The following is a 26431-nucleotide window of genomic DNA, read 5'->3' as shown; positions in this document are numbered from 1 at the left end:
TCTGAACATGCATTTGCTAGTTGCTACACTCTGACATCTGACCTAATCCCAACAACATCATTGGTCACACTGTTCTCTCCACTGTCTCTGGGAGAAGGTTCCAAAACCTGCCTCCTCGAGATGGACACTTTTATTCAGACACCTAGAATGGAGCACCTATGGGGACAACACTCAAAGAAGAGAGAGTTACTCACCGTGTGCAGTAATGTGAGTTCTTTGAGATGTGTGTCCCCATGGGAGCTCCACTCTCCTCCCTCCTCCCCTACTTTGTAGCCAGTTTGGGGCATGTCCGGTAGAGAAGGAATGGCAGCACCACGCAGCTCACTCAGCTAAGAGACATTAACAGCACGAGGAGACACTACTGTGCATGTATGGCACAGCAGGGCACTGCTAGAAAAGATCTCTGATTGCTGGCACGAGGATGCACCAGCACCTAATGTGGAGCACCCATGGGGACGCACATCTCAAAGAACTCCTGTTACTGCACAAGGTGAGTAACTCTCTCTTCTCCTACACTTTATGATGGTTATTGCTGCCTCTGATCCCTGATCTGGTCCTTCATGTCTGATCTTTCAATTCATGCTCTGGTATTTCTCTGATTTTGACACCCTTCCCTTTGGATTCTTATAGATTTCCTCATTACATAGGTGACAGGTTCAGGTCCCCTTTGGTGCTAACATCTGATGTGCTAAAATCTCACTGAACCTGATTTTTCCTACCAGCTTGGGACCCCAGTACCATGTCTTGTTGAGTTGGACACAGTAGCCTGCCACAACACAGACACAGGATCCAGGTCATGCCTCCAAAGCTGCTCACCTTAACTGGAAACAGCACAGCAAGGTACCTGTCTCCAGCGCTCAGATACCCAGCCCCGCTAGAGGCCAAAGCTCCAGATAAATCTGTTTTATGCTGTATAGAGAGAATAAGATCATGAAAGCTGCCCTCTTTCTCAATGTAAAAAGAGATATGCACAGACTCCTTACTCCCCTCCCCAGGTAGCAATAATGTACACTGGATTTATTAATAAAGTATAAAAGCTAGGGTATAAGTGGTCATAAGAGATATCACACAAACAACGTAGGATACTATACAAAATGAAACAGAACACAAAAGCTAATCTTAATACACATGGGGAACTGGTTTCATATAAGTTCTCACCCTAGATGTGGTTCCAATAATTTCTGCACAGGCTGCATGCCTTTCCAGTCTGTGCCCAGTCTTTTCCCTTGTTCAGACTTAGATGTTTCCCACAGTAATCTTGGGGGGAGTCACAAGGGAGAACTGACCACTTGCATTTCCTCATTGCCCACCCTTAATTATTTTTTGCAAAAGGCAGGAATCCTTTATGTTCAGTCAAAACCAGGGGTGGGCAATCATTTTAGACAGGAGAGCTTGGGGGTGAAAGGAGTGGTGAAGTCTTTGCCCCTGACCCCCCCCCCCCCCCAGAGAGAAGCACCAGCTGTTCGCTCTAGGTGTCCGAACCCATGGTGGCAGGAGGAGACTTCACATGCTCCCCCTGCCCCAACTCAATCAGGCACTGGAAGTCTCTTGCCCCCTACCCCCACTCTGTGAGTCAGCCACCAGCTGAGCAGCAGCTGGTGGTTGACTCTAAGCACCATGTGCCCCTTGCATGGCGGGAAGTGACTTTGTGTGCTCCTCCCCACCCCCAGGTCAATCAGGGTCCCGGGGTGGGGGGAGCACACAAAATCTCCTCCCTCCCTGCCCCTGCCCTGAAAGGGGCATGCAGTGCTTAGAGTCAAACTTGGGTGAGGGCAGGATAGGAGGAGACTTTGCGTGCTTTCCCCTGCCCCCAGCCCCTGATTGGCCTGGGGGCCGGGAGAGCATGTGAAGTCTCTTGCTTCCTGCCCCCACCTCGCAAGGAGCGTGCTATGCTTAGAGTTAACTGACAGGGTTGAACCTACATGTCACACGCCCCTGTCAGGAGAGAAGACATTGTGCGCTCCCCTATCCCCAGGCCCAGATTGGCCTGGGGACAGGGAAGTGGCAGGGCATCTGCAGGCCAGATCAACCCACTTCGCAGTCTGGATCTGGCCTGCGGAAGCCCTTTTGCCCACCCCTGGTCTAAACATTCCCTCTACTCATGTGGGAAAAACCAACATCCATGATGGATCCCTCGCATCAGGTGACATGGGCACATGTCTGAGTAGAACACACCATAGATCCTCCTCCCACGCTGACAGGAAAACAATACAAGTCCATTCACATCATTGTCCTGAGTATTGGGCCATTAGTATACTCAACAACTTTCCCTTTTCCCTAAAATATTTAAATACAACATATCACCATTGTCCTGTCAACAGTAGCATTATTTAAGCAAGCCTAACGTAAGAGGAGAAAAATTGGCAAACCACACACATGCCAACAAGACTTTTGTGCCAAGACCTCAGCCTCACATCTAACTCATTTACCATCCATGATTATAAACTATTAAAGTATAACTAACAAAGCTCTTAATCTTACCATTTAGCAATTCTTCATTATTATGCTTCATTATCATAATTCAAGGTGTATTATCATATGACTTAATTTATTGAGCAAGGTGATAAAAGGCACCATGACCCAAAAATATAAATATTTCCTTATTAAAGAGACAACATGGGTGAGGTAATATGTTTTTACTGGACTGTCTTCTGTGGGTGAGAGAGACAAGCTTGCAAGATACCTGGGACCAATATTGCGGGCAATATTTCTTCCTTAAACATGGATTTTCTGGAACTCATTTTCACTCATAGTCCAACCTTATACTTGAGATTCATTAAATAAGCTAAAGTTTCATTAGTAATTTTCCCAAGGTTGCATTTTGAGGGTGTCTCTAACAATAGCATGCTATAGTTTCAAAGTGCAGCTTAGACATTACCTTATTAATCTTCATAACATTGCTGTGCAATAGGTAAGTAAGTGTTATTAATCTCCTCGAGAAATTTGCTCAGTTATACCGAGGATAAGAGCTTGTACTCTCACAGGCACCAGTGCCTCTTGATCTGCTGGGCATTGCATCTCCTCATTTTTGTCATTCTCCCTCTCTTTTGGTCTCAGGTCCTGGCACAAGCAAAATAGTTGCTACTCTCATATCTGGAAGCAGAAAATCAGTCAATAGATATTACTATAGTATAGTGAGTGAGGCCTGGTGTACACTACATGGGAAGGTGAAAGTAAGATACACAACTCCAGCTATGCAGTTTACATAGCTGGAGTCGACAGCCACATGGTGGAAGATCAACGAGAGAAAATGCTCCCATTGGTTTCCCTAACTCCTTACGAGCAGCAGGAGTACCAGCAACTGGGGGTGCCCTTTGTCTTTGATCCAAGAGGGTCTATACTACACCTGTTAAATCGAACCCCAGAAAATTGACCATGGCAGCGTTGATCTTTTGTGTAGTGTAGACATGCCCTGAGAGCTTAAAATACACACATGCTCTATGTTTAACATTAAAAGAGAGAAGACAAGAAGGTTGGGGTATGTCTACACTAGCCCCCTAGTTTGTGGAATGAGGTGTAACAGTTAACTCGAACTAAGGATTTAGTTCGAGTTAACGTTTGACTGCCGCATGTAGCCGTGGGCAGTTAGTTTGGACTAAGGGGATTTAAAAATGGTGCCCGGACGGGAAGACGCAAATAAAGCCCGGGATATTTAAATCCCGGGCTTCATTTGCAACTTCTAATGCCTACATTAGCCTCCCTAGTTCGAACTAGGGGGCTAGTGTAGACATACCCTTAGGCTACGTCTAGACTGGCATGATTTTCCGGAAATGCTTTTAACAGAAAAGTTTTCCATTAAAAGCATTTTCAGAAAAGAGCATCTAGATTGGCACGGACGCTTTTGCGCAAAAGCACTTTTTGCGGAAAAGCGTCCGTGGCCAATCTAGACGCGCTTTTGCGCAAAAAAGCCCCGATCGCCATTTTCGCGATCGGGGCTTTTTTGTGCAAAACAAATCTCAGCTGTCTGCACTGGCCCTTTTGCGCAAAAGGGACTTTTGCCCGAATGGGAGCAGCATAGTATTTCCGCAAAAAGCACTGATTTCTTACAGTAGAAAGTCAGTGCTTTTGCAGAAATTCAAGCGGCCAGTGTAGACAGCTGGCAAGTTTTTCCGGAAAAGCGGCTGATTTTCTGGAAAAACTGGCCAGTCTAGACACAGCCTTAGTGTTTTACCTGTTTAGCATAGTCTTAGCTGAAACAAGCATTTGCCATGCTGCTTATCAAGAATTAATGGTTGGTTCCTTGATGATGGGTTGAATTTCCTCCTATTTTCCCATAAAAGTAATAGCTATGTGCTTAGCATAGTGTGTTTGATCTTATAACAAAAGGTTTAGTTATTTCCAAGTGCATGCATATAGAAAAATTGGAGTCTATTTAAGTTGCTGTGTTTTCATTAGCTAGAAGAGACAGGATGCAGTAAATGTAATACATTGTCACAATTAATGTTCTAGTTTGTGACTGTGTTTAATTAATTAATTGTATTGCGCTAACAGTGTGTTTGGTGTATAATAAATTAGCCTGGAGTCAAAAGGATAAAGAAGAAAAACTTGAACTGCTGGTCAGAGTGCTGGCATGTAATGTGGTTAGGCTGCTGTTTTTGATCTCTCTTATCCATGGAAACCTTTTCTGTGTTTAATATAAAAAGTACTTGTTTTATTAAGAAAATCCAAGCAGGTGCTTTGTGATTCTTCAAAACATAGGCGGAAACAGTGTTTCTCCATGAAGCATTATTCATGTTAGCACAAGCTAGTGGAAAACATGTGATGCAAGAGCATGATCCTACTGGGTAGCTCTATTTGCTATTAGGCAGAAAGCAACAGCTCAAAGTTAATGTCTGTCCAACCTTTCAAATGGACATGTGGTATGTATCCATAGTCCCGAGCTCATCATGTTGGAAGGTCAGGGAAACATGAAAATTGGTTCTTCTAGTTCTATAGGAGCTGAATTCCTGTATTTACTTGGAGTTCTCTAAGAGCCAAGGTGATATCAGTAAAGACTGGGTGCTGTCTGGCCCTTCCATGGGGCAAACAGTTTGGAAATGACCCAAGCCTCGCTAGATTTTGAACTTAGAAGAGTGCAGAAAGTGCTCTGTCCATATACCCTGGGGGCATATGGCATCTCCAAAATGCAGAGCTGTGGCCTTCTTTCCACTCTCCCAGTCCCACGGTGGGTTCGTGGCATAGCATTAGCAAACACAGGGGAGCAGGCTGCACCTCAGAACAGGATGTACTAATGGGCTTACTCTGTGGGTACACTAATGTGACAGCCAGCACATCTGTGGCTCAGATATTTATTCTCGGCTGTGCTTAACAGACACAATGTAGTGTTAAGGGCTTGCTCTTGCCCACCCTTATACGTGTTGGAACTACTTGCATAATATTTTCCTGAGTGAAAGTAAGGATGGCAGAAAAGATGTCAGAAAGATCTGGATGGCAGATGACACTGAGCATGGAAATGAAAAGATGCCCTTGTTGTCCATGCTTATACTACAGCATAGTAAGTAGGTGACTTTTGGACCAACCAGGAATTCTAGTTGACACAATTAGTAGACTAGATTAAATGCGTATTTGATATTAAACCTGTTGAATCATACCAGTTTCAGTGGGGTTGCATAAGTGACAGATCCCAGATTTGGAACAATGAGTCTGTGGCGATGATATATCACACATAAGCAGTATGGTAAGTCAAACCATGCCAAGGCAAATTCTCCCCTGATTTACAACCTATTCAACCCCCTCCTGAGTCCCAGTGGGAGTGTTATACAAGGGCCCAATTGCTCAATTCATTCATCAGTGAGTGGAGATCCCAGTAATGCTTATTGAAAAGGGTCAGTTAAAAGCCTGATGTCTGCTCTCCCTTGAACTGGTATCAGTCAGGAGAATGTCACTGAACCAAGTAGAGTAACATTGGTGTAAAACTGGTATTAGAAGAGAATCATTCCCAGAATAAGACATTTTGCGCTGAACATTTTTCTCTTTGAGGGGGTTCATAAAATTTTAGCATCAATTTAGCCTTCATTTAATTATGTAGACTTACAGAAATGTAGGGCAGGAAGGGATCCCTCTGAGGCAAGACCAAGTAAACATAGACCATTCTTGACAGATTTGTCCAGCTTGTTCTTAAAAAACTTCAATAATAGGAATTCTGCAACCTTGCTTGGAAGCCTATTCTAGAGCTTAACAACCTTTATAGTTAGGAAGTTTTTTCTGCAGTTATCCAACCTCAATCTTTCAATATAATCCCTGACAGCAGTTATTTGTTGAGTGAACAGCATCTTCTCTGTTAGGTCAAGGGAATGTTATAGCAGCTATAATATCTAAGTAGTAGATAAAGTTTGACACCATTGCCCCACTTCTGTGTATAATGTTCTGCTTTGTTTACCATTTGGGGAATAAAGGAATCTACTGTACCTACCTTGCTTATAATTCACTAAAATGGGTCAATGCTTGAGACAGCAGTTGTTCAGAAATTACAACCACTGCAATTAGGAATTAATTTCTGGTCACAAAAAGACATATAAGGGGTTAGTCATTTTAAGAAAGAGGAGGCAATCAGGATAGCTTGCACAGCAGGTGGTTATGGTGTATTAGGAATAATGGGAGTCATGTATCTGCATCAGAAGGAGAATATTTTAGAAAATTACTGCTGGAGCAATCATTTGAAGTGTTATAGTTTATTGAATGGTGGTGGTGGAGGAGGGGAACACAGTGTAGCCATTTAATTATACAGCGTTAGGCTGTATGCTGATGCCTAATGAATGAATCATATAGAGGATTCTTGCTTTGTTTAGAAACAGTGAGAAAAGCGGGGGGAGGGAGAGGGGAAATCACTATTTTCATAGAAAGCTCCATGTGCCTTTTTATAAAACATGCTTAAAATTGACTCGTTTGGACCCTTTGATTTTATTTCAATATCTGAAATCTTTTTGCTTAAAAACACAGTGATACTCAGTGAATTTCTTCATGAAAACAGTCAGCTTTAGTTATATGGACGAAAATATCTAAAACATTCCTGTTAACTGTTTCCCCTATGTAAAACAGCAATTATGACCTCTTTGGTTTAGCACTTATTCTGCAGAAATAAGCAATTGCCATTTGGCTCTATTCATTTTGTACTTTGTTTCACACTTTCATAAGATGTATCAGCAGGCTTTTAATTATCCTGCAAATGATTCTATTAAGCATTCTCCTTGCATATTAAATGCAGGAGACATTGTTTTGAGCTTCTCTTGCCTCCTGTGAATAGAATGTGGGCAGACATATAAAAATCAAATTATTTTACTAAATGAAAACAACCTGAGCAGAAGAAATAATTTTGAATAATGACAGCTTGGGTGAGAGTGTCACCGTTTTCTATCAGTTTGCTCTGCATCACATAGGAGCTCACTTGATGGAATGTTTTAAAAAAAAGTGTCTAGTAAAAATAAGCTGTGACAGTCTCTAAGTAAATGTAATAAATCAGAAGGATTTTCAAAGGGAATAAAAAGTGTCATTTATGATGGTTACATCTTATACACCCACTATGATTTCTGTACTGGTACAGTTTATACTCTCCCATGGTAGATAAAATTATTACTTGATCTGTCAAAATTGAATGACAAAATTTTAGTGTGTAGACAGCTTATTTAAGACTAGTAAAATTCTTTTGTGTTTGCTATCCTAACTCAGAGCACTGCAGAAAATAAGAAACAAAGGAAAGCTATCATTGTTCAGAAAGTTGTGGCATACAGTTGAAAACAAAGGGCAATAGCAAATATCGTAATTTTTTACCCACAGGAATTTGCAAGAAAAGCAAATATACATTTTCATCTGAAGGATTATTATTTCAAAAGCCCATGAGACCTAAATTCCAGCACTCTTAATATGATGTAATTAATTTGTTAATTCTTTAATATAATATTTTTTCCCTTCAGCATTCAGCAGACCAGATTCTGTGTTCTGTTTCAATTGTGTACAACAGGACTGACTCCAAGAGCTGAATATAGCTTAGTGTTACTAGGTCAGATTGTCCTTTCTGTGCTAAAATCTAAGGAAAGGTGCTATGGGGGAAGACAATTCAGTTTCCTCTTGGAGTTTTCCCCATATTGTTCTGTTCCCGGGGTGGTTATGCATCATCTCCACAGAATTGAAGTCTGCCTCCAATTTATGCCGATCTACAAAAGTCAATGACATTTGTGCTGAAGCCTTAGTCCTTCCCACTTGCTCTTGTACTCCTTCATCCTCTCTCTCTGACAACATACCCCGTGGAAATTACCCAGGGCATCCCTACGGCATAGCTACCTCCCAAATTCCCCTTCAAGGGACTTTCCCACAGTGGAAGGCAGCTGTAGTTAGGTAATACAGCCAGGGTCTCAATTGCCTTTTAATTGGAATCTGTATGTCTGAGGATAGATCAATATGTGTTCTCTGCCTCAGTGCCAAGGAGAACTCTTCCATAGGTTCTCTGAAAGGGTGGGGTGGTATCTTGAAGAGGGTATTCTACTGCCACTGCATGGTCAGGAAGAGCCATGCAGTGAGAACTCCTCTATGCATGGTTCCTTGATCTCATTAGTCATCCTGGACACACATAATTAACTTCCACAACAGCACAGTAAGCGGCCTTTTTGATCATTAAAGCAGTGTTTGGGTGATCCCATACAATATATAACTGACCTTTGAATTATTTACTTTTCCTGGAGAGAGTTCCTTAAATAGCACATTGGATAGTCACATGTGTATATACAAGTGCACACTTTTTATAAACACTCCTTTTCTCTGAGAACAGCGATTGTCTCAGGGTAAAACCTTACTTTTCAGGATTGGCTTAGCCCAAACTAAAACAACAAAGAATAAGTCCGTACATTCCTCTCACATACTGACAGTTGCCTGTTTCTTGTCTCATGCATCTCTATCTAGTCCAAGTGGCAACGGATGTCATAGTTATGTGAATTCTTTCAATCTCATAATTACTGCTTGGCTAACTAACCAGAGGCCCCAACACTTTGCAGGTCATGGCCACAACCCGGAGAGCTCCTGAAAGCAAGGGACCTTTAGGAGCAATGCTTTGCACACATCAAACAAACAATGGGGCTGCTTCCCATCCTCCAAGATCTGCAGCTTATGTGAACACAACTCCTAGATTCTTTCTTGGGAAAGTGCACGCTCACAAAGGAGGGCTGAAAGGAAACATTGAGTTGGAAGTCGTGGAGTTTTGTCCCCTGCCTGGGTTTTTCATCTGAATGGAATAACGAGTTTTCCTTTTAGAGGGAGAACTGATTTGCAGTTAAGTGTATTTAAAAGTGGAGACAACAAATTTACAATGTGAAGATAAAGGTGCTTTTATTTTGTTTTCTGAAGACATGATTGAGAGGTGACTTTATCATGGTGTATACCTACTTACACAGTAGAATAGATCTAATTCTAGAAGGTTCTTAGCTGGTCAAATTGTTACTAGGTCCTATAGCTGGAAGTTGAAGTCAGCAAGTACAAACAGGAAATAAGAAGCAAATTCTTAACAGTAAGGATAATTAACTATTGGAACAGGTTATCAAGAAATGTTACTAATTCTCCATGAATGGACTCCTTTAAATCAAGATACTCTCTAAATCAGAGTTTTCCAAACAATGGATCCTACCAGGGAGTCCTGGGAAGGTTCTAGTTGAATTGCCACGTTCTGTGCTGGCCTCAGCAAAAAGGATATGTCTAAACTGCAAGCCTCTTTCGAAAGAGGCTTTTTTGAAAGTATCTTTTGAAAAAGCCTCTTTCGAAAAAGAGCGTGTAGACTACAACCAGTCCTTTAAAAAAAACAAGCCACTTTTTTGAAAGAGAGCACCCAGGCAGTCTGGATGCTCTCTTTCGAAAAAGCACAGTTTGCATTACGTAGCACCATTTTTCGAAAGAGCACTTTCCAAAAAAGGTGCTCTTCCTCATAAAACAAAGTTTTCCACAGTTGAAAAAACTGCCACATTCTTTCGATTTCCTTTTGAAAGAACGTGGCAGCATTCTAGACTCAGGTAAAGACTTTTCGAAAAAAGGCCACTTTTTTTCGAAAAATCCCTATAGTCTAGACACACCCAAATAACAAACATATACCTCTCCTGGTCCAATGCAGCACTACCTATGGTGACGGGGTCCTGGGCCAAACTCAGTGGGACAGTAACTCTGGGCTCCATAGCACAACATTTGAAGCAGGAACCAAGTCCTGTGGGAGCAGAAACCACTACTATAGAGTCAATGCACAATGGACTTGCTTTCCAACTCCCTTTGCTCCCTTTTCCCAAATCCCAGCCTACCTCTGTCTGCACCATTCTGGGATTAGGGTTGTGGTGCCAGGCAGACAGTACATATATGTAATGGACGGTGACAAAAAAAAAGACAATGCAGTGGGTGGTTTGTCTTGGTAGGAAGTTTGTTATCGACTTCTCTAAATTCTCCACAAATTGTGGCAAGATACTGAAGGAGGAGAATTTGATGTAGAGTCAAGACAATCTCTCCCCCCATGCTACACCAGCTTTTCTCTGGCTATACATTCCAGCAGCATTGTTTCTGTTCTGAACATGGAGTTGCATTTTCTACGGTGTGTTGGAAGATACGTTTAGAAGAGCATTACATTTACGCATTGCCTGTGGATATGCCTGTGGATATGCAATTTCTTCTGTATACTTTTAGATTGGGATCCTGTTTGAGTATTACCCCTTGACCAGAATCGTTAACTCTGTTTTTTTGTGGATGAGGGTAATTAGATTACCCTTTTGGTTGTTTGGTATGTTCAGTTGAAAGATTTTTGATAACATGAAGTAAATGAAAAATCAAATGAACATCTAATGAATTTTTAATAGAAGTTCATCTTTTTACATTAGATTGACAATGCAGACACTTAGGCAGGTCTACACGAGATCTGGAAGCTCATTTTAAGACATTCAACATCAGCTACGTAGCCAAGCTTGGCACCGTCTCCATGCTCCCATCGGCTTCCCTTGCTCCTTGAAAGAGCAGGAGTGCCGGCCACTGGCGGGGACACCCTCTGAGTTTGATTTAGCGAGTCTTAACTAGACTGACTAAATTGAACTCCAGAAGATCAGTTGCAGCAGCATCCATCTTCCACAGAGTGAAGACAAGGCCTTAAGGTGCATACCATAGGAATAATAGTGCCAGTGCTATTGGACTTTCACACTAGAAAAAAGTTAACAAGTGAGAAGCATATCTCCTGCAGAACATAATATGGATTCCGTTTGATCAAAGTAAAGTTGTTATTAAACTTTTTCCCGTAGATACCACATTGTGCTTTGCCACTATTATTTCCTTTCTAAATATATGTTGAAACCCTCTAAACCGGGACTTTCTAGTCTGGCAACATCCATAGTCCAGCACAGATGTTGCAGAACCAGAGAGTCCTGGTGCAAGGCCAGTAGCAGGGAGCCTACAGGCTAGGGCAGAGGGTCTCCAGGGTGCTGGACTAGGGAGGTCCAACCTATACATTGGAAAACCATGTTATCACTTATATCACCATGTGGTTATTGTTAGCAAAAGCTGATGGTCCAGTGGTGACCACTGCACTTAGTCAACAGGTTTATAATTAGATAACAGAAAATAAGGGAGTTCAGCTAAGATTTGTGAACACATACCACAAGGAAAGTTGTTAGTATAACTTTTGGCAAAGTAGTCCACACTTTTGAAGGAGGGGCGGATCCACTATAAACACCCTGTATCAAACTTACTTTTAGTTTCCAGTGTAGTACTTTCAGGCAATATCCATGCGCCATCATGTGTTTCAGAGGCTTGCAGAAGCTTTTATAATGACTAATCTGGAGTGGCTAAAAGTCACTCCTATCCTGCCTCCCTCCCAGTTGCTACTAATAGGTATTAAAGCCTCAGTTTCCTTAATCACCAAATGGTATTCATGATTCAATCACTGTCAGGAGGTGAGGGAAGTAGAGAGACAGACAAATCCATTATTGTGAAACAGCCCCTAGAAAGAAGAGGAGCCGAGAGCTACGAAGTCTGGATTTGGATAGTCCTAAAATGCCTGGGGTGTTGGAATTTAGAATTTTGGTGTGAGACCACCTCTAACAAATATAAGTGTTTTTGTGGACTCTGGTATGGCCCCGCCCCTTTTACATTATTAAGCATGTTTTTTTCTCTTGACTGTTAGCTTGTTTGCTGCAACTACAGTCAAACCTAACCTTTTCCCCTTGAAACAATGGGCATTCTAGGAAAAAGGAAACATTCTCCTGTATCAACAGAGAAGTCAGTGCAGCATAAAGCCTCATTAGGCGAACAGCTAAATCATGAAAAAACTAAGCAGAGAACATCAAACACACACCATAGATTTTTTTTTGCAACAGCAGTGTCTTCTAAATATAGATTATAGTAATTTACTTTCAAACAACTCATTTTCAGCATCTGACATGTTCATTAACCCCAGGTAGAAAAATTATTGTGGTGCATTAATTTTTCACCAATGAAGACATTAGTCATATTTGCAAGTATCATTAGTGTCTGCCAACGAGGTGGAAAAGTCTTACTGTCTGTCCAAATGGAGGATGTGTTTGAATGTTAACTAGGGTCTGCTGAGTTCTATGGGTTATCAACCCTTGCACGCTTTTATGCACGGAATTTTAATTAGACTGCTCTAAAAGTACATAATTAAAGAACATGTTTTATAAGTTAATCGGACAGCTATGTAATCCTTCTCTAAAGTAAGATAAAAAGTACAAAGCTTTAGCGTAAGTATTCTGTTGGTTGTTTTATGATCTTATACTCTACTTACTGTCATATTTTTTGAGGCACCACAGGTATATTTGAGAATTATAAAAATGAAACGAGACCATCAGAGGAAGTTTAATGTATTGGGGGGAATTTTCAAAACACCAAATACAGTTAAGTATCCAAGCCCAAGTGAAAATCAATGAGGCTTGGGAGCCTTCCTTCCTTCTGTTCTTCGAGAAATCCTACCCTTAATGTTTATTGACAAAGTTAAAAAGTCATATCTTTAAACAGAAAGAATCTATTATGGCTTATGATGTAAATCTGTATTTGTAGTAAGCAGCTATTTTTACAAATATATTTGTCTTATGACCCAAAAAGTAAGTGATTCCATTTCATTTTGAAACACTGTAATGTTTCCAGTTGCTGTATTGTGCTATGAAATACAGGCATGCATTTGAATGAACACAGTTGTTCATGGTACACATGTAACATACACTTTGGTTATTGGAAACTTTGCTGATTTTAACTGGCAATAGACACCTGCCTCCCTTAGACACTTGAGAATCCCATCCCATTGTTTTTTGTAGTCAGTGTCCATAAAGCATTTAATTTTATTCCTTTTTATCTGTTTTGTCCATGCTTCCAATTCAGAGGTTCTTTGGCTTCCTAGTGGTTGGAGTAGTCTCTGGGGAGGAAGCATGCTGTTATAAAGAATGGTGAGGGTCAATAGCAGCTATGTTATGCTCCTGGGAGACCCAAGTTCAATTCTTTTCTCTGCATTAGGCAGAAGGGGGCATTGGATTCCGATCTCCCAAAGACCAGATCAGTGCTCTAAACATGGGCTCCTCCTTGGTTTTGTGAAACAGGGCTTAGGTACCTAGCTTTAGGGATCGGTTCATGCCTGTGAATCCCAAGTGGAGTGGGGAAGCTTCCCTCCAGTTGGCATTTAAGTGTCTTTCTTTTTTTGGGGAGGTGGTGCATTTAGGACCCCTCCGTCTAATCAGCATTTCCTATGTGTGTGTGTACTGGGCATGAACATACCTGACTTGTGTCCTGCTGAGGTACTTAAAGGCACAGATTCTCAGACTTGTATGCACAGTTATGTCTTTGGAGAGTATTTGATAGCTCCAACAGTCAACTTTATTTTAAGCTATGTGTATGGAGGTCTTTAAAATTACCAGCATATACCTTACAGCTATAAAACAATGGGTTTTGTTAATGATGCTAGACGTCTGCTTTGTTGTTTCTCTGTAGTGGACATGCTTGAACAAACACTCCACACAAAACTGAATACTATGACATGAGTGTTACAGTTGAAAGATATTCTGAACAACACTAACGGTTTAAGAAACTTTACTGAATGTATTTAAAGCATATCAAATTAGGCTTAGTACCTTGTTGTCACGGTCTACCCGCTGGTCCCGACCGTTTCGCCAATGAAAGGAAAAGCCAAAACAAGGAAGGCTTTGAGGTTAATGCGCCAGCCACGGCCGGCGGGGTGGGGTCCGGACCCTCCCTCGCTCCCGAACCCCGGCCCAGGGCCCTAACACTAGGAGTTACAACTCCCAGTGGAAGCAGGTGGGGGCTTGCCCCTAAACTCGCCTGCTCACTGGCTTCACGACCTTCCTTGGGCCTCACGACCCCGCCGGCGGCGAGCTCAACTCTCCCCACTCCACCCTGGGGTGAGCCGCTCAGGCTCCCAGCCCGCTGGTTCCTCCCCAAGCCCGGTACCTACCCCTCTGTTCCTCTCCTGCTCCCCTCCCTCCCCTTGCTGGCCCATCCGGCCCCTTTTATTCTCCCCTTGGGCGGTTTCCCCCACTTCTGGGTTCCCGGTGGCCATTTTGCATGTCGCCTCAGTGATGTCAGCTGACATCATCCCTGAGCACTGCGGCGCGCTGTCTTCCCCACCCTCGGGCAGGCCAGCTGCAGTCTTCCCCGGCCCCTGACCGTCTTGAGGCCAGACTGAAGGTGGGTTCTCCGGGGCTGCCGCCGCAGACCCGGCGGTTCTTACAGCCACGGACGGTCCTTCCACCCGCGGCTGGTGGCGGGGTTGCTCCACCCCATCACACTTGTAGATACATTGTATTAAATGCAATTGTGTGGTGTTGTTGTGGCATTATATGCACCTTCCCTACTAGATAGGGGGATGTTAATATACTTCCTCGGTTATCAGCTCTTTGAAGCCACCTCCCTGGGGAAGATTGTAGTTCAAACTGGATTCCCAGGGCACTGGGCATTTTTAAATTGGGGGGGAGGGATAGCTCAATGGTTTGAGCATTGGCCTGCTAAACCCAGGGTTATGAATTCAGCCCTTGAGAGGGAGCCATTAGGGATCTTGGGTTAATCTGTCAGGGATGGTACTTGGTCCTGCTGTCAGAGCAAGGGGTTAGACTTGACGACTTCTCAAGGTCCCTTCCAGTTCTATGAGATGGTATAAATAAAGTTTTAGGTTTTGGATAAATAGCCTGGCTTTAAACTGGCTCAGGGCCTTCTTCCTGATCCAGCATATGGAGAGGACTCCTGGTTCACTGACGTGGTGAAAATATATTACCAGGAATCTCCTTCGATGATGGGCTGAAGGACTATTTCTGCCAGAATCTGTTAGGATGGTTTATTGTTTTATGTTTTCTCTGTAGTGTATTTTCTTTTTGTTCTTAAGAATAAAATAGGATTGCATAGGAAGTGCTATGTGGTACCTTATACCTGGACTAAGCACTCCTGTTAGCAGACTTCAAAGAGAAAGCAAACAAGTGGCTTTGGGCAACTTTTCTGTGTTGGGAATAACACAGTGAAGGTGGGAACTATACACTCAGAAACACCCTGGTCAAAGGAGAGAGAGGGAGATGTGGGTCTCCATTAAGAAGGGCAGTGGCTGGAGAGTTGTAAGGTTCAGTGGATGCCTTTTGTGGACCAAAGAAAGGAAATCTAGGTATAGTTGACCTCATCTGTGACAGTGGGAAGGCCATAACTTTAGTTTGATGAGCAAATGGAAATAATGATATGAATATGATATTCTCCTCAATCCCAAAAATGAAAATATTGATATTTTGCAAATTGCTGTAAACCACTTTGTGATCGTGTCATCAGATCTCAGAACTACAGGCACAGATCCCTCTTGAATGATGTGTATCATGCTAGCTGCTCATTTTTCAAGGTGAGAGATTGGACACACCTAGCAAGGAAACGGCTCTCTTGGGGCATGAATACGCTATGTGGAAGATCAAGGCTGCCATGGTCGATCTTCCGAGGTTCAATTTAGCAGGTCGAGTATAGACCCACTAGAACAAATTCAAAGGACACCCCTATTAGCACTGGTAATGCTGCTCTTCACAAGGAGTAAGGGAAGCCAACAGGAGTGCAATGTAAAATATGTCAACTCCAGCTATGTCATTTACGTAGCTGGAGTTGCGTATCTTACTTCAACTTTTCTGTGTGGTGCAGATCAGGCCTTAGAGTCTGAGGGTAGGGTGTGCCCGTAGCCTACCCCTTTTCCTTCCACTAATTGTGGGTTCCTCTTTGTTAACCTGTTTTCTAGTTAAATCTTACCTAGATTTGCTGTTTCAATTAGTCATTCCCTTCCAGGACATCTCAGCTTATGCTCACTACCCCTCCCCACCCACTTTAACTGAAGCCTTAATTTATGAATTACAAAATTTGCATAATCACTGTAATACATTCCTGATTGCTAAAGATATCCCATGTGTTAAAGAAAAATTGTATTACAAAATGGGAATCATGTTCCTAGGGATCTGATGGCAGAATTTTCCATTAAAAGCCAGGTCATGAAATTAACCAAGAAAGTGTGATCTAATCCATTTGAGCACTATTTTAATTACTGACACTACATTCACCAGGTTTTTTTTAAATATCCCGCATGAGGTCTGTCAGGTTTCCCAGTTAAAAGAGCACTTTTCTCCATCTATTAATGAAGGTTAATGTAAAATGGGTGAGTGCCAGTGAATTATATTGGGGCAAAAATTAAAGCCTAAGATAGGAGCGTTTATATCTAAGAATCAATGCTTAGGTTAGGTGAGAGAGAAGAGGTCTGCAGTGAGAATATAGAACCAAAAAATCACTTTCAAACACTTTTTGTATTACTGTGGATATTCACTATTGTGTTCAGATTCAGTTATGTGTTTCCAATTAAAATCAGCAGGACTCTCTTAGATAATGTGCTGTAGAGTTCTGGAAACTGATTTCAAAATGTGTATCGGAATTTAATGATACACAGAAGAAATCTGTATCAGGACGATTTTCAAAGATGTAGCCATTTGCAGTTTTGTCATACAATTTCATCTTAAACTGACACCACATGTACTGAAACTATCTAACCCCAATGAACTCCTGGGGACACCCTGTTCTCATGCCTAGTGAGGTGCTGTGGCCACATGCTTAACTGTGAGAGTAGCTAATACAGCATGGAGGTTAACCCAGAAATACATTCTGAACTGCATAGACTAATGTGAGGATAATCTTTTGTACCCTTTCAAATGATGCATCTAATTATTATCAAAATTATACAAAACCACTATGTAGTGGATCAGTTAAGGCTGGTCTGTATATCATATAATGTACCCCAAACCATCAAAGGAAGGAAGTGAAAAGCTAAGGTATATAGTAATACTCTACTTCTCCCCCACAGAGATTCCCTCTGACTAGAGTGCAAGTTCAGCCAGAGTTCTGCAGAGTCCCAGTAAATGCTTTGAACTGCCCCTGCCCCTGCCCCTGCCCCTGGAGCTTTTTTAATAGAATGTTGGGGGTAGGGTGGGGAAGGCAAAGTGTGTGTGTGTGTGTGGGGGGGGGGGGTACTGTGGTAAATATTCTGGAAGTTTCAGCACCGTCTCTGGCACTATAACAAACACCACACTTCACAGGCACACTATCATAACTGTAACTTTGCCTCAGTAGGGATGTCAGGCTGCCAGGACCACTGCCCTAAAACATGAGTGAATGTCGTTTTTGCCAAATTGTGGAGACAGAGTGGGGAAGTGGCAGTCTGGGGAGGTAAGATCTGTTTGCAGTGGTAAGATGTTTGGGAAAGGAGTGCTAGAAGACTGGCATTGCTAACAGAGCAGACTTAAGGTTGTGAGGTGTTGTCTGTGGTCCAGGATAGACTCATCATCATTAACAACCATGGGCTCAACACCCGTTGGTGTCCAATGCCTCCCTCACTATTTCCTTCCACCTTTCCCTGTCTAGTGCGCAGTGACTTAGTTTCTGTAGACTAGCTCCGCATCAATCTACTATATCATCTACTCATTCTATGTGGTGTCTGCCTCTCCTATTCAGACTATCCATTATGCCAAATACCAGGGTCTTAACTTTTCGCTCATCGTTCAGTCTGCAGATACGCCCAAATATCTGTAACTTCCATAGTATAACCTTCTGTACTGGTGATTAGATACTGTTTGCTGTCTTAATGTTTTTTTTGTCCTTTGTTTTGTGTTCAACATGTTAGCACAGTACAAAACTCATAGCTCAGGACGATGCAGGGGCTAAGCTGGCTTGAAGCCACTTTTGTGCCCTCTTGTATGTGGGCTGCTCCAGGGCCACAGAGATCCTTGGCCAGGACTGTGCAACTTATGAAAGCCTGTTTCCCCAGCTGTAAATGAGCATAAGTGGCCAAATCTCTACAGCCCTACTTATTGCAATCCTGCCCTGATATGCCCCAACTATCCCCATACCAGTCCCTAGCATGCTAGCTGTGGTCCTCTGATGAAAGCCTAGGCTCTTTTCCTCAATCCTTGTGGTGCGGGAATATTTCTGTGCCTAGATGTGGGGCTTTTAGTGTCCATTTACACTGCTCTGGTCCTTTTTCTTGGCATAAAGGTGGCAGAACAGATGTGGGAGTCACCCAAAATATATAGAGCAGTCTTAACTGATGCAAAATGCAATGTTTGTGTATATGAATTTTTGTATAGTAGTAATAAAACTTTCATCTGGTATTGATTATGCTTGGGAATGGATATTTTGGTTACCAAACTACCTGTTTTTATACAGAAAAATGACTATTTATGTCCTTAATTGCAGAATATGCATGTTCAATGAGCATAGATTCAAATGTTGTGTGTGCAACTTAGTGTGTTCTGAACATTCAGTCCATAATTAAGTTTATTGTGCAGCCATTTTTCAGTGTAGTTTATTTTCTCTGTAGAAAAGAAGTTTCTAGGAAGTTGAAAGCTAGCTGAATTCTTAACCATATTACTTAGTTACACATAATGTTGTTTTTTCTGGCTTTTACACAACACAAAAGCTATGTATATGATTTTCATTTGTTTGTCTTTTAGCTCAGCCATAGAAAGTTATTCTCATCTCTAGATAGTTCACTTGTATTATTTAGGCACTTTTTGTTTGGAAGGAAATTACTTTCATAGAAAGAAATTTACCGCTTTGACTGTGATCAGGGCCACAGCTCAGTCCGTAACATTCACTGCTGACATGCCTATTTCCTACCTGTCAGAATGAAATACTAATGGTAGGTCCTATCAATTCTGACATTGCTTTTCTATTTTTTATAACCAAGGTCACTTTCCTTCAAGTTTACATTTCCCATGCAAATAGAAATGAAATTATAAAAAGGATTTTTGCAGCAAATTTTTGCTGATAGTGTCTTATTTTAGCATTTTACATTTGAAGAAATAAAACATTTGAAAATTTTAAGATGATAAGACATTTACTGTCAGGAATAAACCATGAGAGTTACTTTTTCATCTCTATTAAATGCACATGCAAAATCAGACTGGCTAATGAGCTGGATCTTTACTTGATGTCTACCTTATTTCATTAATATTCAAATGAAATCCTTGAAAGGTGGCTAGGGACTATTGTCTACCCTTATAAAATATCCATTTAAAAATTCCAAAAGAAGTTTATCTTCTATAGGAAGTTATAATGGGGGAGGGAAGACACTGAATTTTTCTTAAACACACAGAGAGGATAGTATTTCAAGATCTGTTTTTTCATAGAATAGTTGTACTTGAATCATAATTTTCATTATTATCAGTTACATATCATGTCCTCTTTCGTATTTCCAGAACTAAGACTTATTTTGCCTTTCTGTCGATGAGAAGAATATAGCACCATGGGAAACCTATGTTCTTGTTTTTTATCCATGAGTATAATGCAGGAGCAGCATTCTAACATTATATTGCCAGTGACCTCAGTTGTAATTAAGAGATAGTATCTGGATGGTTTGGGTGTAGTAATTTAACATGTTTGCTAATTTATCTAAATTGTATATGGAGAATTTCCAAGAAAGATTTTTTTAACTGATGTTTGTTTGGAAGAATAGTTCACTGTTATTTTTAAATATAATTATCATGCCCTTACATTATGTTAAAAATGGCTGTTTTCAGGTGACGTTCCTTTACTTAGGGATAAACTCAAATGCTTTACCTTGAGATAGAATATGTCATTGTAGAATTGCTGTGACAAGGGACTCAATCTTCATAATTCTATGTGGATGGTTTCAGTAGGTCTTACAAAATCTTATTTATATGTTTTCACTTTTTTAGGCATTACAGTGGAAAAATTATTACTAACTAAATCAACCCCAAAGTAAGGAGATCAGAGGAGACTGCAGTTATGGTAGGTCTCTGTATGTGCTGTATCTAAGGGGGCTTCTAGAGCTCTCCACATATGGGTCTATCACAACTGGGTCTCTACCAGGACCACTAGTCCTTTGTGACTTGCAGATGTGCAGCACCTAAAAGGGTAAGGAAATATAGTGCAGATAGCAATTACTGTTTACAACCTCTGTCTTCCTTAGTGGAGGGTTAAAAACAGACAACCTCTTAAAAACAGACAACCATCATGAAAAGCTTTGCGTAGTAAAGTGGCAGAACATTACAATATACTAGCCTATTTGGGGTGATGCGGAAAGAAACAACTATTAAAATATTTTACACCAGATAGGAACTTGTATAGGCATGCACAGTTACAGTCTTTGCAAAAGCAACTTTCCCATCTATCTGCTTCGGAAGGGAAATCTTATTTAGAAAGCGTGCCCACAGCACACTCCATTCATTCCCCTAGGCTCCTCCCTATGTATTGCTCTCCTGCTATTTCTTCTCCTTTTAATCTATATGTTTCGGCCAAAGATGCCTAGAAAGTTTCTGACACTGATGGCATCACACATTGCATTCGTTTCCTCCGAATATTGAGTATCCTTATTAGTTTTCTCTCTACTTCCCCTACTAAATTAAGAGCATGTTTGTAGAAAATAGTTTTTATGGCTGGAATACAATTCAGTGAGGTATAATATAGTCTGGATTTTTACCAATAATGTCATGCAATAATTAATAAAGCACAATCATGGGATGTATTACCGTAATGGTGGTGGGGTCGTTCTCAAATAACATACTCTTACCCTATTCTGACAAGTTACCCCCTCTGTAAAATAGAAATAACAGGTATCAGAGGGGTAGCTGTGTTAGTCTGAATCTGCAAAAGCGGCGAGGAGTCCTGTGGCACCTTATAGACTAACAGAAGTGTGGGAGTATAAGCTTTCGTGGGCAAAGACCCACTTCGTCAGGGCAAAGACGAAGTGGGTCTTTGCCCATGAAAGCTTATGCTTCAACACTTCTGTTATCCTATAAGGTGCCATAGGACTCCTCGCCGCTTTTAGAAATAACAATACTTTCCTGTACTGTAGTGATATTGTTGGGGTAACCAAGTCACTGTGGGTACATCTACACTAGCCCTCTAGATCTATCTAGGGAGGCTAATCAGGGCAACCAAAATTGCAAATCAAGCCTGGGATTTAAATATCCCGCACTTGATTTGCATGTTCCCGGCCGGTCGCCATTTTAGAAATTGACTAGCCCAAAGTAACTGCCCGCGTCTACACGCGGCAGTAAAACAGGATTCTGATTTAAAGCCCTAACTTGAATTAGCTGGTATTCCTCCTGCTTTAAAATTTCTAATTGTATTTAATGCATAAGGGGCACATCATTGTGTTTTATGCACTGGCTAAAAGCAGATGAAAACTGACATTTTGGCCACATCTATTAGGGGCTGGGAGACTAAGCCAACATGGCTTCGTCTTGTAAACTTCATGGGTGAAATCCTGGATTTTTGTAAGTGCTTGGCAGTCTTTCATGTTAAGGGACACTACTGGGCCTACAAAGAGTGGAGTGACATTAGAATTGTTCTCTCCATCTTTCACTTGGAAATCTGGATTTTCCTGTACGTTGTATTACATGATTTATTGCTTCCTGTTGTCACCTTCTCACTGTTCCCCAGAGTGCTTAGGGACTTCATGATAGTCTGGTACCTGAAGGATTTGTGCTGCTGTTGCAAACAGGAAGCCAGGATAGTAGCACAAATGCCCAGGCCTTCCAAAATGTCCCAAAGCCTACAAGGTTTCCTGTTGTGTCTTGGGACACTCACTTCTCACTCCATATGTAGAAAACCATAATGGGGGAAAAGAAGGACTTGTGATTAGGAGCCTGGATTGAGGCTAGAATATGACATCTGAGATCAATGCCAGGCTCTGCAACAAATTTCTGTGAGAGCTTGAATAAGTTCTACATGTGAAAAGAAGATACCGTTTCCCTACTTCAAAGAGTGTATGAAAGAAAATGTAATAGTATTTGAGAGGTTTTAAATACAATGGTTGTGGATGCCAAAAAGTGCCTACTTGCACAGATTGATACAGCCCATGGTCTTTTTATGTACTGGTAATTTCTTCCTGGTTTTATGGTCTCTGTTTACTGGCCATTTAAGGCTTTTCAAACAAAGAAACAAACAAAGGTGGGCTCATTTTTGTCAGCATTTATTTTTGTTATGCAAACAGAAGGGTACTGGTCAGATTTATTTTTATGTCATCTATATGTACATCATTCAATCTAATTACAGAGCACCTGGCCTGACGGAAAGTATTTATTTATTTAATTAATGAATTAAGTAAGTAAGTATATTCATACATACACACAGACATACATAACAGAAGCTCAGTGTTATTCAGTGGCACCAAGTGCAGGGCAAGAAAAACCCTGGAGGATATGTGAAAAGTTAAGGCTCTGATTAGCAAAGAAAAGAACACATCACAGATTACTCCTGTCCTGACTAGTAAACTAAAAGCACATATTGTAACACACCTATCCACTGTTCTATCTGTTCCATTTCAGAATGAAATAGATTAGACAAATAAATCTAATTTTTGCATTCTGATGTGCACAGTATATCACTGTGATTCATAACAATTTCTAACCAGAATATGGCCTAAACACTCTGGGTATGTTTACATAGTGGCGCTATTTCAGGATAACTGCCGTTATCCCAAAATAGCATTCCGTTGGTCTTAACAGCATGCCCATTATTTCTAAATACATTTGAAATAATAGGCTTGTTATTCTGGCTACCTGTAAACCTCGTTCCACGAGGATTAAGGAAGATGACAGAATAGCAATTTATTTCAAAATAAGTTCTGTGTAGACAGCACCAAATTTAGAAATAAGCTATTTCAAAATAAGCAACACAGTTTGCACAGCTCAAATTGCGTAGCTTAATTCGAGGTACACACTACTGTGTAGACATACCCTATATCTCATCTTTATTTTAGTTCTTGGTAGTTCTCTTTTAACTTTTATTTGGAATGGATTGTTATTAGTAGGCTGTAATTATAACTCACTTTAAAAAAAATGCCTAAATGCAAACTCAAAAGGGCCTTTGGAAGTGCACAAATGAGACTTAGTGATGTGATAAGCAGGCATCAGTAGACTATTGGGGCTTTTCACTTACCGTAACTCAAATGATAATTAGAATATTTAGATGCTAAGTACAGACCTGGGAAAGAAAATCAAATGAGAAAGATCTTTATAAATGATAATGGGGATATTCTATTGTAGAGTCATACACAGCACAAAGCTATGCCAGATTTTGCCTTTAGTTCAGCAGACCTTTGCTTTACTTGGAAACTCTGCATGCTTTTTATAGCAAACGAGACTTGGTGGGAAATGAAAGTGCTAAGAATAGCTCGTGTGGAAGATGAATTGGCGAAGGAACTGGGGAATGGCTTTGTATCTCAACTCAAAAATGAAAATTTATGGTAGAGACAGCTTGCTGTTCTATTTCATGCTGAGTTTGACCCTAAGATATGACTAGAAATAGTTTAATAAAGGTGGAAAAAATTATCGCCATGAAAATTGAGCAGAGCATAGTTGCAGGTAAATGAAAAATTAGCTAGAAATATCTTTGTCAGTCACCTTTACAAAAGGTCTCTTAACATCAGTGCTGTGTGAATGCAGTACTGTTTGTCCATGCTCCCAGATCAAAAAGCTGGCAGGAAATCTCACTAACATTAGCTGTGATTGCAGAACTTCTAACCTTGCAAGGGCAGACATATTACTCTTGCCATTCCTGCACAAGCATTAGTAAGTATCAGATGTGTCACTGCTGCACTGATTACAACACAGAGGAGGTTTTAAATCCCAATCTGATGAAGCATTTAATTTTTACAAATGGAGCCCGTGTTTCCCTTGACGACTGACTCACCAAACTTAATTTTGAATTTTATTTTTATTTTCTTAGGCCTTGTCCTTATCTTCTCCATCGTTGTTTCTGTTTGGCTCGTGTACCTCAGATTGCAAATAGTGGACTGGTTTGCATGATGCAGGGAATTTTTCTTTCATTGACTAGGTACTTTTCATCTGCTGGATTCTCACACTGTGCTGAGAGTCTGCTGCCCCATCGTCAACTTTTGTAGGGCTGCCAGATTACAGCTACTCTCCAACCCTCATTCCAGAAAGTTATTTTGGGGAAAATAAGCAATTGTCCCTTTGCCACTAACAAAGCAGCAGGAATATGGTAATTCAGGAACTCCAGCTGCAATGGTCTCTGCTACTGCCACAGGAATAAATTAGGGTATCTCATAAACCTTGGCACCCAATGCAACCACACTGTTTTACCTGAGGCTATGTCTACACTACACTGTTCTTCCGGAAAAAGCTACACAAATTGGCTGTGTCTACATTGGCATCCCTTTCCAGAAAAGGGATGCTAATGAGACACTTCGGAATTGCAAATCCACGGGGGATTTAAATATCCCCCGCGGCATTTGCATTTACATGTCTGCCGCTTTTTTCCAGCTCGGGGTTTTTGCCGGAGAAAAGCGCCAGTGTAGACGCGATTCTCCAGAAAAGGGCTTATTTTCTGGAGAATCGCGTCTACACTGGTGCTTTTCTCCAGCAAAAACCCCGAGCTGGAAAAAAGCGGCAGCCATGTAAATGCAAATGCTGCGGGGGATATTTAAATCCCCCGCTGATTTGCAATTCCGAAGTGTCTCATTAGCATCCCTTTTCCGGAAAGGGATGCCAATGTAGACACAGCCATTGTGAACCACAATTTGCGTAGCTTTTTCTGCTTCTTTTTTTGGAAGAGGCTTTTCCGATATTTGGCCCATCTACACTGGGCCAAATGTCAGAAAAAAACCCTTTTTTCAGAACATCCCTTTTTCCTCGTAAAACGAGGTTTACAGCGATGCAAAAAAAGAGCATCTGTGCTTCCAAAAAATATTTTGGAAGAGCAGATGTGTTCCCCTACATGTCTTCTAAGAGCCCAGTAAGCAGTGGAAGCATTGGTAATGCTGCTAGACAATATTGATCTCCTATGATTTGGCAAATTCTCTGTTTCAGCACCGTCAGGTCTCAAGAGTGCCAGACTAGAGAGGTTCAACCTGTAGTTGAATGTCTAACTACCAAAGGAGTGTGTACAAATTTGATTAATTGTATTTGCAAAATTGTAGATATGGTGGTTATAGTATTGGCATTCATTTCTTAATGGTAAAAAATAAGCACCTTGCAAAAAATTATGTAGAAGAAACAAAAAGAGAAAACTATTTTCATATAATTTCTGCTGACAATCTGGGTATCGATGCATTCTTTTTTTTTCTACTTGCCAAGCTTATCTGACTCTTTATGGCTTTTGTCTTATTAAGGTGGAAGTTGCAAAGATATTTCTAACCATACTTACTTCAGGTTTATTGGTCTGGGTGAAACTATGCTCAGAGTCTAAATAAAAGGCAAATTATTTCCTCAGTGTATGAGAAAATTTGGTCACACATCACATTCTCTACAGTAATTACATTAATTTTCTGTCCATCAAATTGAAGCTATCTCTTGCAAGCGTTGGCAACTTCAAAATCTTGTAGAGAGGTTAAACTGTATTGGCTAACTACTTAGATGCATATTTTCATATATTTAATTCTTAGTCTCACAGTATTTATTTAGTATATATCCACTGAATTCTTAAAATAGCTATTTAATTCATTTGGTGGATTTTTAAAAACATCCTAGTAATAAATAATTACCTCAAACAATTAAACTTCCACATGTTGCTTATTTAACAAAGTCACTTTCTCACAAGCACAACTATCCAAATCCTACCCTTTTAAGCAAAATACAGGACCATGTTTCAGCTACACCAGACTAACACGGCTACATTTCTATCACTATTCCACTATTTTAAGGTGTGTCTACACAGCAAAGTTATTTCGGAATTATGGATGTTATTCCAAAATAACTATGCAAGCATCTACACAGCAATTCTTTTTTTTCAAAATAAATTTGAAATAACGGATGGCTTATTCCAACTTCTGTAAACCTCATTCTATGAAGAATAAAACCTATTCCGAAATAGCCTTTTCAAAATAAGGTGTTTGTAGATGCTCCACTGCTGCTATTTCGAAATAGCCCTTCCCCAGGGCCAGTCTAAGTTTTTCCTCCTGGGGCTCTAAATCGAGATAGCA

At 40.9% G+C, this 26431-nt stretch overlaps 1 protein-coding gene across 2 annotated transcripts in view; it reads left to right on the top strand.

The window, feature by feature from the left end:
* BEND5 (BEN domain containing 5) overlaps positions 1–26431 on the top strand; it is a 1533100-nt gene that overhangs the window by 361260 nt on the left and 1145409 nt on the right. Inside the window, exon 1 of one of the 2 annotated variants that reach the window (XM_075935948.1) lies at positions 20217–20271. The exons of the other annotated variant lie outside the window; for it this stretch is intronic. Coding sequence (XP_075792063.1) covers positions 20269–20271 — 3 coding nt within the window. The 5' untranslated portion in view covers positions 20217–20268. Of the gene's footprint in view, positions 1–20216; positions 20272–26431 lie in introns of those variants that run through there. 2 annotated transcript variants of the gene reach the window in all.

Source organism: Pelodiscus sinensis, chromosome 9 (genome assembly GCF_049634645.1).
Source record: "Pelodiscus sinensis isolate JC-2024 chromosome 9, ASM4963464v1, whole genome shotgun sequence".
Taxonomy (NCBI): Eukaryota; Metazoa; Chordata; order Testudines; family Trionychidae; genus Pelodiscus; species Pelodiscus sinensis.
The sequence above is the reverse complement of the archived record's forward strand: the minus strand, read 5'-3'. Positions and strand labels throughout refer to the sequence as shown.